The sequence below is a fragment of the Mus caroli genome, unplaced genomic scaffold, assembly GCF_978045245.1.
Source record: "Mus caroli unplaced genomic scaffold, Mus_caroli_1 scaffold_14, whole genome shotgun sequence".
Lineage (NCBI taxonomy): Eukaryota > Metazoa > Chordata > Mammalia > Rodentia > Muridae > Mus > Mus caroli.
In genome coordinates, this window is record NW_028227269.1 from 53,764,909 (window position 1) to 53,780,195 (window position 15,287).

Genomic DNA, 15,287 nt, shown 5'->3' on the forward strand with positions numbered 1-15,287 from the left:
GTGAAATAATACTCAAGAGCCAGGTTTTATCAGCTTCACGCCAAAGAAGTGAAGCCAGGGAACCCAAGCCTTCATATCATACTGGACCATATGCCAACCCTGATGGCCTCAAAGGTTTATCACTAAGAATCAGGATCCATCATGTCCCTTGTGAAATTTCACTTCACATACCTTATGTGAAATGCAAAGCTTCACTAAAAGCTGGACCTTCTTTACTCTGGCATGGACAGATGGATGGCAACAGTGGTTTGGCAAGCAAAAGTTATGGTCTAAATAGGCTAGAGTGTAGTGTTTGAGAGCACGGATTTAGCAGAAAATGGGGAGAGTTCTGACCCATGCTTTCAATTTTTATTTCATTGTAGTTATTAAAAGTTCACTATTAAAAGCTCTTTAGTAAAGGATTAAAAGCACTTTAGTTTCTATGTCAAACAGGCTAACGAGTTAGGCTGATTTCTGCTTTATAGCCTATTTGCTCTCTGAATCTAAGGTTGTTTTTATATTTAGATGAAGACTAGAGTGCAGTTTGAGCGTAAGTGTGATAAATAATAATATGACTATATCAGTTTATCCTTATCACCTGCAGGCACGGCCAGCACTGGTGAGAAGGGCAGGGTAAAGGCAGAACCATGAGGCCAACATCAGCTTGGGTGTCCCAGGAACAGTTTGTCCAGGTCCTATTGCAGCTTCCTGTCTCCCCTGTGCACAGCACCCTGGAATATGACCCAACTGTCTAGATTGGCATTTGTGGACCATACTGTCACACTAGATTTGACAAAAACATGTGTTTTTTTTTTGTCATGAAGCCAACATATAATAAGAATAGGAACCCCTCCCCCCACCAAAAATAGGCTATAAACTCTTAACTTGCCAGTAATGTATAAATGCATAATATATAAAAACAGCAAGATTGTTGTGTAAGAATGTAGTGTAAACCAGGTGTTGGGGCACAAACTGTAATCCCAAAAATATGGGAGACAGAAGCAGACTTTGAGTTCAAGACCAGCCTACAGTACACAGTAAACCATTGATAAAACCCTGTCTCACACACAAAAGTGCTGAGGGACAGCTTGCTCAGCTCAGAAGTGGAGCGTGTGTATAGCAAGCATACAGAGTCTGATTCTCAGCCCTACAAAGTCTACCATAGGAAATATAAAATCTGAAATGCTCTTTAAAAATGACCAACATATATAAATGTTGCCAAACATTTACAGATACTTTTTCAGTCTCACGAAGAAAATACACAAGCTATGACTGTTACTAGTCTGACAATAACTGCTTGATAAATTATACAAAAATTGAAATTTATGAAAATGATAGTTAATAAAACACGCATTGGAAAGGCTTTTCCAAGATATGATAAATGATTAATTTAAAGTATAATTCCTCAATTAATCACTGGACAAAAGGCATACAACAGTGGAAGGGATTGTCACTGGCTGCCACAATGGCAAAACAAACAAACAAAACAAAAAACCAAAAATCAAGTTCACTTTGCTTTTCTTTCTTTTCAGCTGCACTGTCTTGTTTAGATACATTCCTCCATCCTCACCTGCTCCCGTTCTCCCCTTTGCACTGTATCACCCAACAGTGTGAACTGCTTGCACTGAAACTCGGACTTCTGTCCTTAGAGGGCAGAGGGAGAATGGACACCTTGTAAGTCAGTACTCCAGGAAGTCAGAGAACAGCTTTGGGGGAGTTGATTCTTCCACTTTGTTCTGAGGTAGAGTCTTTCATTTCAGGAACTCAACTGCTGAAGCCAGCTTCTGGGCAGTGTTCTAGTCTCCACCTTTTATCAGGAGAAGGGCTGGGAATACAGACGCACGCACTGCGTCTGGCTTCTTCTGTGGGTTCAGAGGGATGGATTCAGGTTGCTTTTACCCACTGATCCCTGGTCCTAACTTGCACTGTTTGAAAACATTACACTTCATATGTTAACCATGTCCCTTTCCTACCCTGAACCACTTTAGTCTTCTCTGTCTCATGAAGTCCTGGGTATCTGATGTAACCTGTAGAACAGAGTTCTTTGGGAAAGCCAATCCTAATGCCCTCCACCCCAACACTATCTTTTCTCATTCACAATCGCCATTACTATCTTACTTTGTGCATATCCTTTCTGCTGGGTTCTCAGTGTGCAGTTTACTAATCTAGTTCATAGGATCTCCTCTTCCACATCACTGTTTGCCCTCAAACGTGTGTGTGACAAAGTCTTACTATAGCTCTGGCTGTACTAGAATTCCATATGTAGATCAGACTGGCCTTGAACTCAGAGAATTTGCCTCTCCCTTCTTAGTGCTGGAATTAAAGATGTACACCACCATAGCCACACCTGGAGAAAGGAGTGACTTTTAAAATTCTAGCTTTGCTTGGACAGTGTCTCCTAGATTGAATGGAGTCAACAAATATGTGAGTAAGCGAATGACCTGAAATTCCTTACTAATATGGTTAATGTCAGATCTTGGTAGAGGAGAAAACCAGATTAAAACAACAAAGTTGATCATGTAACTAAAGCCATTTTTGTGAGTTCCTACAGTGTAAATATAGTAAAATTATTAACATCAAGTGAAACCCTAGTAAAAGATTACCTCAAGAAAACATTAAGAGACAGTGTTACCACCAGATGTAGTGATCCACACCTTTAACTCCAGCACACGGGTGGCTGAGGCTGAGAGGAGAGACAGGAGGATCTCTGAGAGTTCAAGCTCAGTGTGGTTTATATAGTGAGTCTCAGCCTAGCCAGAGCTAAATCCTTGCCTCGACTGATCGACAGGCAGACAGGCAGGCAGACAGATAGACAGAAGCACGCATGCGTGCACGCAAACACACACACACACACACACACACACACACACACACACACGGACAGAGAGACAGAGTGAGTCAGAGAAAGAGACAGAGAGAAGCCGAGGCAGGGAGGAGGGGAGAGAGAAAGTATTTGAGAGTGAGAATTTGGCACTTTTAGATTATTGGTTCAATTCCACAGAACTTTCTCTATTTTCATCACATATTTATTATATACCATAGAGTTTCACATTTATTTCCTTACTTTGTATTTTTGGGCTCCCCTTTCCTCTTCTTTCTCCCTCAACCTCTTTTCATTATCAGAGAATTATATATGCTAGGCAAGTGTTCTTCCATCAAGTTACAGACCCCTTAAAGAAAAGTTCTGGTTTTTAAACTTGGATACATAGTGAACTTATTATGTATTCTAGTCTGATCTAAAACTTGGAATTGTCCTGCCTCAGCTCTTCAAGTAGTTGCTTCTATAGGTGTTTGCCACCATATTATTATTTTTTTTGTTGTTGAAAGCATAAGTCGAATATGTTATTTCCAAACCAACAATAATAATGAAAAAGTGTGCTAAAAGATTACTACAATGACTGGAAGGAATCTACTAGATAATTAACCATATCACTGACAAGGTTTCCACCCAATGAAAGAAAGAGCTAAAAAAGTAAAAGAAAAAACCAACCAAACAAATAAACCACCCACACAGTAGAGTAGGGAATATATTAGCATCACTATAAAAGTACAATGCACATCCAGTGGCCCTATTTAAAGAACTGTTTTGTTTGCAGAGACACTATTAGGGTTGTCAACAAAATCCAGGTCAATGGGATACACACGAATACAGGAAAATATCCAAGTCTTTAACACAGAAGAAGATGTAAATACTCCAATTAGCTACAGGCAGGCCAGTAAGGTATTTTAACTCTTGGAGAAATCCTAACACAACAATTATTATCAAACAGTAGCTGCAAGGACACAGCAGACGTTCTTTTCATACTTGTGAATATTTTCCGTTAACCAACTCTCCATTAGGTTCCAAACAGTGATTTAGAAAGTGGGAAGTGTGCCACTAGATAGGAGACTCCCTGTGGAATTGTTAGTGGCATGAACATACGGGTGCAAATGCTGCAGCACTCAGCTGAAGGTCTGGCTCCCTCCGCTGCTCACCTGTGGCTCTGACCTTTCCTGCCTTTAGTGAGGACCTGTGAGCACGTGGAACTAACTGTACAAAATCATCTTGGAGGGGATACCAACATCTGCCACCAAGTCAGACATGTCTTGGCTCACTTTTCTCTCTAAAAAATACTCTTTGCCCCTTATCTTTTATCATTCATCTGTGAAAATATATGATCCTCACTAACTATAATGTTCATTAATAAAAAATACACTAACAATCAAAATTAACTCCTGGGACATGGTGGTGTGCGACTTTAACCCTAGTACTCAGGAGGCAGAGGCAAGCAGATCTCTGTAAATGCAAGGCCTGCCTGGTCAACACAGTAAATACTAGGCCAGTCAGGGCTACATAGCAAGTTTCTTTCTCAAAAAACAAAAACCAAACAAACAAAATTGACCTTCTCCAAGTGTATACTGTTGTTTTATCTGTGTGCCAAAGCAATTTCTTCTGGTTCTAGAATGCCTCATTTCACCCATCCAGTACACTCTACAAAGTGGCAGCCAAGTTATAACATTTTTAAAGATTTATTTTCTTTTGTATGTGTGAGTATTCTTCTTGCATGAATGTATACAGACCATGCATGCGCCTTGTGTCAGTGGAGTTCAGAAGAAGGTCCTGGGTCCTGTGAAACTGGCCTTACAGATAGTTATGATCTCCTCATGGGTGCTGGAGACTGAACTCAGCTGCTTTTCAAGGGCTTGACTTCTGAGCCATGTTTCCTAGCCCCATGTGGCCTAGTTTAATATAAATTTAAAACTATAAGCAAGTTATAAATAAAAAAGTTTTTAAAAACTTTTCAAAAAATAAGCTGTTAATAAACTCAAAATATAGATAATAGGCCGGAGAGATGGTTTAATAGTTAAGAACAGTGACCCTCTTGTAGAGGATCTTCCCAGCATCTATGGTGGAAGCTCACGTGAACTTTTAAAGTATAATGAGTAAAATTTTTCTGCTGAAACAAAAAGTTAGGAATCCACCCACTATTGCTATCCTTGTTCTAGTATGGTGTGTTCCTGCCCATTTACCATAGGCTAGACATTGTGCTAAGTCAGTTGAAATCAGGAGGAAAGTAAGACTCACACATATGTGCACAAATATGTAAGTACTATAGCAAAATGTTTTCAGGCAGTGTGAGAAATAAGTTTGCTTAATGGAGAAATTATTTTAATTTTAATTTTTTGCCTCCTGAAGATGTATCATTTAAGTCATAATGAAAGAGTATATTAGGTAGAAAATAGCAGAGGTTCATATTCTAGGAGCTTTAAAAAATGAGCATTTATAGAAGATGAATTTGGCTTAGCTGAAGAAATATGGGGTTGAAGTATGAGGCATGTTTGACAAAGCTACAGTAAGGCCTATGCGGCTGGGAGGGCAAGATAAAAAGAACAGTTTACAGGTAATCAACCAAATGTCCATCTGCTGCAGTGGGCAGAGACGCGCTGGGAGCCTTCTCCATGCCCAAGGTCTGCGCTTCAGACAGTAATAACGTCATTAGCTCCCACACAGCTACAGTTTCCTGAGCTGCTGCTAGAGATGACAGGCAGGGTGCCTAGTGGGTCACTGGACAGTTTTATTTAATCCTTACACTAATCTTGGGTTTGGTACTATAATTATCTCCTTCTTAGAGATTAAATTAAGGATAGTCCATATTTATTGATGTTATCTTCTAAGAAAATGCCTTACAAAGGACAGTAAATACATAAAATTAGGTAGCTTTTCAAGAAACTCATTTTCTTTTAACAGGAAATGGCAGCAATATTGATGGGACCCCCCTAAGGAGCTTTACAATGTCCTATCATAATGAAGAGACCTGCATTAGTGGAGCCAATCAATTACCATTCATTTAGCTTTGGCTCTCACACTTGTGCAACAGGTCCTTTACATCTGAACAGTAGAACTGCAGGGCTAACAAACTGCGACTAATTGAAGAATTATCATTGAATTTAGTAATCTGTCTGATAAAGATAAACAAAGCCAATTCTGGCATTTAAGAAAAGTCAATTTAAACAGATTGAGAAAAACCAAATAATATTGGTTGTGATAGGAAAGTGTATTAAGCCTAGGTGAAAAGTATTCTTTAAATATGCCATTTAACTATATAGTATTCTTTATACTGTGTATCTTAGAATATCACATATATTATATACAGACACATACAAAGCCCTGGCTATAAATCACAAGAACTGTAGTACAGGCTGGGCCTGGTGGCACATGCCTTTAATCTTAGCACTTGAGAGACAGAGGCAGATGAATTTCTGTGCGTTCAAGACTAGGCCTTGTCTACCCAGCGAGTTCCAGGGAAGTCAGGGCTACACAGAGAGACCCTGTCTCAAAAACCAAAACCAACAATAACAAAAAAGAATTACAGCATACATGTCACATTCCATCTACTTAAATCCTATCCATTGAGACCCAGATTTTCTACATATTCTTTCCTGATTTTATTCCACGGAACGTCCATATGAATTTGTTTGTAACCCCACTTGCATTATAATTATTACTATCTGTGTATTCTTTCTTATTACCTTTATAAGGGTAAGTACCACCTGAATGTTTGCATCAGTTCAAAATCTTTGCTAATATTGTGTAAATGATGTGTGTATATACACATATGGGCACAGCTTGATGTGTGTATATACATATATACACAAACATACACATACTCACATATATCATTTTTCTTTTGAGATAGAGTCTTGCTATTATTGCCCAGGTGGCTTCACACTCACACTCCTCCTGTCTCAGTTACCATCATGTTGGAACTTATAGGTATGTGCTACTAGCCCTGGCTTTCAATAAATATACTTGAGTCTGGTACAAAGACTTAGCCATCTTGACATCCTAGTAAATGTATCTTAAAGAAGAAAAGAAAAACTACAGATATATTTTTTAACATCTTAATAAGTATAGTACTTCATCATATATCAACATTTATGGTTTATGTACTTTTATCAAAATTATATAAGAGAAATAATTAAGATGTAAAGCAAGTTAGAATAAGTCTATGAATATTATATGTCAACTTAGCTGGGTCAAGGACACACTGTTTGGTCGAACACCAGTCTACATGTTCTTATTTTTGTCTAGATGTGATTACTACTTAAATTAGTATACCTGAGTAAAGTCCATTATCCACATTATGCAGGGAGGACTCATCCAGTCAAAACCTGAAGGTCACTTGAGAAAGAAAGGATTTTACTGTAGTTGCCTTAAGACTGACAGCAACAGCAACTCTTCTTAGGTCTACAGATTTGGTATTTACCAATCACGACAGCTGGGGAAGCCAATCCCTACATCTTCCTTGTTATTTACTTAACATTGACATTGTATTAGATATCATAAGCAACCTAAGGATGATTAACATCTGAAGGAATTTGTGGGAGTTAGCAGAAAGGACTACTTTAACCACTTGTAGATGTTGTATCCTCAGTAACTAATCCCCCACGGATACAGAGGATGACTTACATAATTTTACACATTGTGTTTCTCTGGATTTATTAATATGATTATATACTATAAATTCTTAAAATCCCTGCATGTAAATCTCACACTAAAACAGAAAGATCACAAGCAATGACAGATTATACTTAAACATATGTGCCTTTCAAGGCATAGTGAAACTTTCTTAAGGATCAAACAAATTTTTACTTAAAGAATAGAGTTAAAACTGGCAAGATGGTGAAATAAAAGCTTTTACTACCATTGTAAAACCCCAAACTAAGCAAGCCAACAGACTGGAACTCTTTCTCAGTATCTCGGCATAAAACGATGGCCTAAGATCAAACCCGAAACACTGCTCGGGCTCAATGGCTAACCAGAGTCTGCCTGGTCTGCCTCCCGAGTGTGGCAATTCAATTCTAATTGCATGATCAAACCAACAAATTGAGCTTAAGAGACAAAAGTACCTAGCGACAAAATCAGAGGTTGCATGAAAATGCTTTTCAAGTACAAGTAATGTCAGAAACAACAAGTGAAGTGAGGGAGAGGTTTCAAAGCTTGAAAGACAGTCATCAATACTGACAGATTACTGTAATTCTGGTTGCTAGCATGATCGATTTGGGCAGCATATGACAATCAATACTGTCCTCATTTTCTGAACAACATTAGATTCATAGTTACAGAAGATGCTCCTAGGATAAAATTTAAACTCCATTTAATGATCATAAATAGCACAATTTATGCTGTGGAATCTTAGTAGGCACTATTATGGTGCATAAGATAACTGACCCAGCAGTATAATTATATAAATACAATTGAGTTTATCATATTTCACCTTTTCATTTCTTTGATGAGGATTAAAGTATTAACTCAGGAGGTTTTCAAAACCAACTTCTATTTCAATTTCTACTATTATTCATGTTAAGCATATTGATTTATTTTAGAATACACAATTTTTCTCCTCTCTGAAAATCTGATGTCAAAAACATACATTTTAAAATTTGACACATTTCTGAAATCAGTATGTTATTTAAAATTAAAACATATATTCTTATACTTTAATACCTCTAAATACAAGTATCCAGCTGTAATTTATTATATAAACTTTCATGATAAAAATCAAGTAAAGCAGTCATTCCCCATAGCATTCCTTCCTACCTCTACTCACTCATTAGTACTTCTGAGATAGGGTCTGCTGCTGCAGCTTGTCTTGACTTCTTGATCTGAGTGACCCACTCTCTTTGCCTTTACAGCTCTGGATGTAGGAGCACCTACTGCACGTGGCTCCTCTTCAACAATAGAATATAGAATAGTCTATAGAATACAGATTGTCTTCTGCAGTTTGCAAAACATATATATTCTTCAGATTAACGAGGGATAGGAATATCTACTATTGCTTCTCTTACCATAGACGGAGATTTCTCGGGAACCCCAGGGATCTGAGCACCCTTTGTATAATGGTGAAGTATTTTCATACAGTCAACCTCAACATTGCTGCTTGAGTTTTTCAAATGTGGAACCCTGGATATGGAGGGCTGAGTGAGTACTCTTAAATGGTATGAAAAACAATTTCCTACAGTGTGGAGAGGTTTGTTTGGTCTATGTAATAGTTTCACTCTATTTTTTTTATTTTAAAATGTTAAGTGGGTCTGTGTACACATGGGCTCAGCCCAGGCACATGAGTACAGGCTCCTGAAGAGGCAGCAGCATCATGGAGCTCAAGTATGACGCAGAACCCAGCTCAGGTCCTCTGCAAGAGCAGGACATGATCGTAACTGCTGAGCCATCTCTCCAGCTCCTTAGTCTATGTGTTCTACAAGAAATTCTGTTGGTAAGAACTGTTCAGATTTGCTGTTTTAAAAACAGTGTTCATTTCTACTATTTTCATTGAAATTATTTCTTTTCATCCTACAATATTCTCTAATGTGGCAACCATTATCTCAATATGATTAAATATTAAAAATATCATAAAGTAGGCCTGAGAATTCACCTCAAACAGCTAATCAGCCCAATATAAAAACTCAATTAAGCAATTCCTTAGTCTTGGGTGGAGATGTTTTATATCAATTGTAACAATTCTAAGTAATTATATAAAATCTCATTTAGTACTCACATTAATGCCTAGGCAATATTAGAATGTTTTTACAGATTAAAAAAAATGAGATTCAAATATTCTATGACTTGGGCTAAGATTATGCTTGGTGGTAGAGTGATTGTGTAGCATGATCAAGGTCTGGGTTTAATTCTAGAAACTGAAGGGAAGGAAAGAGCTAGTTATCATGACTAAGTTCAGTTCTTAGGGAAGCACAATGAGCTCATGAAGTTCAGGGCTATGCAGAGGGCAGCGCAGCTCCAGAGGAGCAGCTCCAGCCAGAGAGGCTCACTCCAGAAGCCATGTTCCTAAACATCCCACACCAGCCAGAGAGACTCACTCCGGAAGCCATGTTCCTAAGCATCCCACACCAGCCAGAGAGGCTCACTCCAGAAGCCATGTTCCTAAGCATCCCACACCTTCACATACTTTCATGACTCTCGTTACACTGCTCCACGTTTACAAGGTTTTTAATCTCATCCATCTCATTATTTACCAATTAAGACTGGTTCAAATTCCTTTTTCTCACGAATGTTTCTGGACACCAACTTCCAGCTGACTGGTTGACTCCTTATTAGTAGACACCCTGCACACCCCTCTTTTAAAACAATGTAGTAAAAACAGTATGTTTTTCCATGGAGACTGAATTATTTTCAGTGATTGTTTGGATTAGTTCTACACTGCCAGAGTAGCACAGAGTTCGGCATATAATGGCATCCTAATTAACTAAGGCAAAGACTAATATCTATTAAAAGTGTCTAAGGAAACACACCACTGAAGTACCACAAGTGTCAATCATGAGGGAGGAACTCTGCCATCTGCTTACCAACAGAAACTCTAGTCTTAATACATAAGAAACATTTACCCTTTTGTAAAGTAGATGTAACTAGTATACTAACCACACAGTAAAAAAGGATACAAATTTTGATACAATGGAATCAGTGATTTCAGAGCACGGCTAGCATTTATTGCTGTGGATCGAACCATAATGGGCAGAACTTTTCCATTCACAATAGCACCATCAAAAAGTGGACCAAAGAAGGGAACCTGATAGAGAGATCAGAACATAATTTTAAAGTCAAACTGTAGAAAGACTATAATAAAAACAATCAAGATCCTCTATACACAAATGTGTTCTTGCTTCCTCTTTGGTTTATTTCCAGTAAAAATATTCAAATTCAATTTTTTACATGATGAAGCACTCATACTAGAACAACAAACAGAAACGCCCAAGGTCAACAGGGTGTCCATTCAAAGGACTATGTGCTTTGTATAACTAAGTAATTTATATCCTCTGCCAATTCCCAAAGTTTTGTAGTTTCAACTGTATACAAACACAAAATCAATTCTTCTATTAAGTAAACAGGAAAAGATAAGCATTTTATAGGTAGGCAGTCAGATGGTCATTTTTGTGAATTACCAGTTTTATTCTTATAGTTTGGACATGAAACTCATGTTGAATGCTCAACTCCCCGGACCATGTTTGGAAGGGTGGCTCTAGAGAAGGTACTGGGTGACAAGATCTTTGATCCACAGGCCCTGAATCATGGAGGTCAAATGACCATGGACTGAAATCATGAGACAAAGACATCTTTCCTCTTAAGATATTTTTCCTAGGACTTTGTCACAGTGACAAAAAGCAAACAACACAAACACAGAACCTAAAATGTATTTGGCTAGCTAATTATAAAACAAAATCTATGCTTTGATAATTAACTGTCACCCTATCAGTTGACATTAGAGCTGTGAATATATAGGTCAGTGGTAGAGTGTTAACCCAGCTATGTACAAGAACCAATACTGGAAAAACAAAACAAAGCCAAAACAAAACAAAACAAAACCAACCAACCAAACAAAAAGTCACCAACAAAACAGACCTGTTTAAAAATCGTAGACACAAATGGTGCTTCAAGGCAAGAAAACTACTCAAGGATGATAGTATTTTAGGTTTTGTGGTCAGATTATACTTCAATTCTGTTTTTTAATCAAAAGCTTTAAAAATATAAAAATATAAGAAAGCACTCAGTTTGTAGGCTGCACACAAAACTATGCTGCACCCTGTTATATGTGGACTTCTGGTTTACTAAACAAACCAAAAAACCCAACACAGTTTTGAAATAGTTGTTGAAATCCTGTGGTACATCTAAGCTATCCAACCATAGGAGAGGTAACATCTTAACAGCTAAAAATTATTTGTAGGCATTTCATTTAAAAAATGAAAAAAATTTAAATTATTTAAAAAATAGTTTTAGTGTTCTAAGACAGGATCTCATTAAGTAGCACTGGCTGGCCTGGGATTTGCTAAATCGAGCAGGTTGGTCTTGTACCTGTGGAAGAAATCATCTTTCTTCAGCCCTGCTGAGAATACAACTGTTTTGCTAATACCTGCCTGCTTCTTACTGGGTCTTTTAGAAAACTGTAATTGTTTTCTACTTTAATAAAAGCGGAGCTAAGTACAAGGAACTTTCACTCAGGCACTGCCTAGCTGTCTCCCTAGGTGGTGGGTTAGTTTCTTCCACACGATGTTTAAGACAATCTACACAGCTACAGTTGGTTGCATTTACCCCATTGCATTTCCCACAACTGCAAATCTATTACAAAGATAGAAGCTAAGAAGTTCTCACCTCTGGTTTTTTCATGATCTGGATACTGAACATGTGGTTTTTCATTGGATATATTACAATGAGGACATCACCAAACTCAGTAGGAATAATTCCTCTCCTGTAGTCTCTAGTATGTTCTGACCAAACAATGTGCACTTCATCATTTCCTAGATGTCTCAACTGGAAAATCAAGGAAATAGATTATAGCATTTTATAAAAGCCATGTGAGCATAGCTATACGACTAGTGACATCAACCTAGAAGGGAAGTGGCTGATCATTTTGGTGACAACAGAAGATAAAATAACAACACTCAAAGTCATCAAGGGACAACAGAAGACCAGGCATTTTTTAACTCCCACAGTCAGAGACAGGAAGAACTTAGACGAGTCACGGCACAACTCTTAAACTGGCAACGGTAGCAGCGCAATTCCATTCTCAAAGGTTACTTTAAAAGGGACTGCTTTCTGAGTCTTCTCCTCTTAGTTTATTTACTTTCTGCAGTGCTAATGAGTAGTAAGGTGGCCTGGAGAAGGCAGCAAGAAACAGACAGACAGACAAACAAACAGGACACTCGTACATTTTATAACCACTTATTGAGCAAGGGAGAGTTGGTCATTTTTGGTCTAACAAGTTAATTTTTAGGTACCTCCCACAATGAAACCTAAAATCCTCCAAATAGATGTTTTGATATTTATTGGGCCCTAAAAAAATGTTACTTAGATATTTGTGCTGTTTACAAAGGTGCTTCTGGCAATCTTGAGAGAGTTCTGTTATGATAATTAAAACTGTAAGAAAGGATTTAAAAGTTGTTTCTAATAACTTGCTTAAAATGAATTTACTGTATGCTATTGAGTTTTCTTCATGTGGAGTATGGTATAAACCTCAATTTTATTACACAATTTCCTCATCTAGTTTATCTATAGACTCTGCTACTTGGAACATGTGGGTGCATGCCTGGCAGATGCTTTACACTGGCTCTCCATCCCTCCCAGGTAACTGGGCGTTCACCCTGGCTGTGAAAGTTTAGACACGAGAGAAGGATAACGTAGTTCTGAGCGAGGTATGGGAAATTTCTATTTATTACATATGTAATTTCTGGGTTAAATATATAAGGTAGATAAAAAACCGTAATGTCTGCCTAAAACAAAAAGAGAAGCTAAGTTCCATTTTTTCAAAGGATCTTAGTACTCACTCCTTAGCCCTGGAATTGACTCCTTACACCTGTGTATAACACAGGAATGACATAAATGCAGACTTGAACTTCATGCCATTTTTAAAAAGCAAAAAAGGGTTACACAACCTAGAAAAGCCATGGCCCTATAATTTCATTTTTTAATCAAAATACTTTAAAAATATCCTTCCTATACAGCCATCCCCATGTGTCAGCTTCCCTAATAGGTTTATGTTAACTGAATACAAAAGAAATGTGAAATAAATTTAACCAGGAGGGATGATCCAATCTAATTTTGATACATTAATGTCATATGCTGTACATGTTACAATAGCAGCCAGATCTAATACTAAGCTCCAGGCTATACTGAGATTTCCAAATGGCAGATTGTTCTAAGTGATATCAAGTATAATTGAAGTAATAAATGATAGTAAAAGCTGAGCACACTGTCAGGAAGAATTTAAGTATTTACTTTTTAAAATTAAATGAGTTAGGTTAGGAAAGACAAGACAACTGAAATAATGCAGGTCTCAATTTACAGAAAATTCCTTTTATTTATCTGCTACATTAACCCTTGAACTCTTGCCAAAATTATCTATAATTTCTAGTGCCACTTATCTAAAGAAACGAGAACAAGACAACTATATTATTATCTTTTATCCAAAGTTGTCTTCAAATATCTTCCATATAATATTTAAGGTCTGTTAGAAGTTTAAAAGAACACATTTTTTGGGTCAAGATATTATAATATATTTTGTATAGAAATGTGAATCAGCAAATCATTCTATATGTGTTTGATATTTAAAGGAAAAATTTTCATGAAAATCCTTTATTATTTAGATTCAATGCTAAAAATATAGTTGTTTAGGCTATCATATGACATTTTTATAATTTTAAAACCTGAAGTATAATGATTAAATAGAAATTGAGATGTTGTTAATCATTGCTGTGTATTTTGAAACAATTTGAAAGACCAGTGGAAGATGATTTTCTAGTGATCAAAAGGTAACAAAAGTCATAATGCCAGCAATAAAAGCAAGTCAGTAAACAGATTTGCTATCTCTAAATTTGGTACAGATACTTTATGTACTATTTTATATTTATTTCTTACCTCTTAAGGGCTTAAAAGATCAGTCTTATGCATATTCAGCTAAGTTTTTCTGTACTCTAAATTTCTCAAAGGAGTGCCTTTCTTTTCTCTTCTTTTCTTGTCCGTCTTCCTCCCTCCTTTTGTTTCTTTTCTTTTTCCTTTCCTTTTTTCTTTTTTCTTTTTTCCTTGTTCCTTTTTTTCCTTTTTCCTTTCCTTTCCTTTTTTTCCTTTTTCCTTTCCTTTCCTTTCCTTTCCTTTCCTTTCCTTTCCTTTCCTTTCCTTTCCTTTCCTTTCCTTTCCTTTCCTTTCCTTTTCATTCGTTTGTTTTGAGACAGGGTTTCTCTGTATAGCTTTGACTGTCCTGAAACTTAATGTAGACTAGAGTGGCCTCAAACACAGAGATTCTGCCTTTGCTGCCTAAGTGCTTGTACTAAAGCATGCATGCTTTTGAACCCATGTGCAAGCCAGCTTTTGAGAGTACTTGAGACTGCTGTGACTGGTAACCAAAGTACTCTTCTAAAGTCACTTCTCAACTGCTACTGATGTCACTCTGGAATCTAAACTGTATAATATAGGATACAGATGACCAGTATTAGTTTGTGAAGAAAATAAAATGAAATTCAGCATGCGAAAACTCTAATTCTTCTTTTTTATTGTTTTGGTTTTTTCGAGACAGGGTTTCTCTGTGTAGCCCTGGCTGTCCTGGAACTCACTCTGTAGACCAGGCTGGCCTTGAACTCAGAAATCTGCCTGCCTCTGCCTCCTGAGTGCGAGTGCTGGGATTAAAGGCGTGTGCCACCACACCTGGCACAAACTCTAGTTCTTTATCCATTAAAGAATGTTAATATTGAAAGATATTCTAAAGGAGGAATTTCACACCCAATATAGTAGCTCCACTGTGATATCCTGAGGGATAGATAACTGGTCT

At 37.3% G+C, this 15,287-nt stretch overlaps 1 protein-coding gene across 5 annotated transcripts in view; it reads right to left on the reverse strand.

Annotated features, from left to right (window-relative positions):
* Positions 1-15,287, reverse strand: part of Ralgapa1 (Ral GTPase activating protein catalytic subunit alpha 1) — a 209,045-nt gene that overhangs the window by 19,800 nt on the left and 173,958 nt on the right. For all 5 annotated transcript variants that reach the window (XM_085830378.1, XM_021179389.3, XM_029484805.2 and 2 more), the window contains 2 exons: positions 12,119-12,277; positions 10,414-10,541 (listed from right to left, as the gene is read on the reverse strand). In XM_085830378.1, the coding sequence (XP_085686504.1) occupies positions 10,414-10,541; positions 12,119-12,277 (287 nt within the window). The remainder of the gene's footprint in view (positions 1-10,413; positions 10,542-12,118; positions 12,278-15,287) is intronic.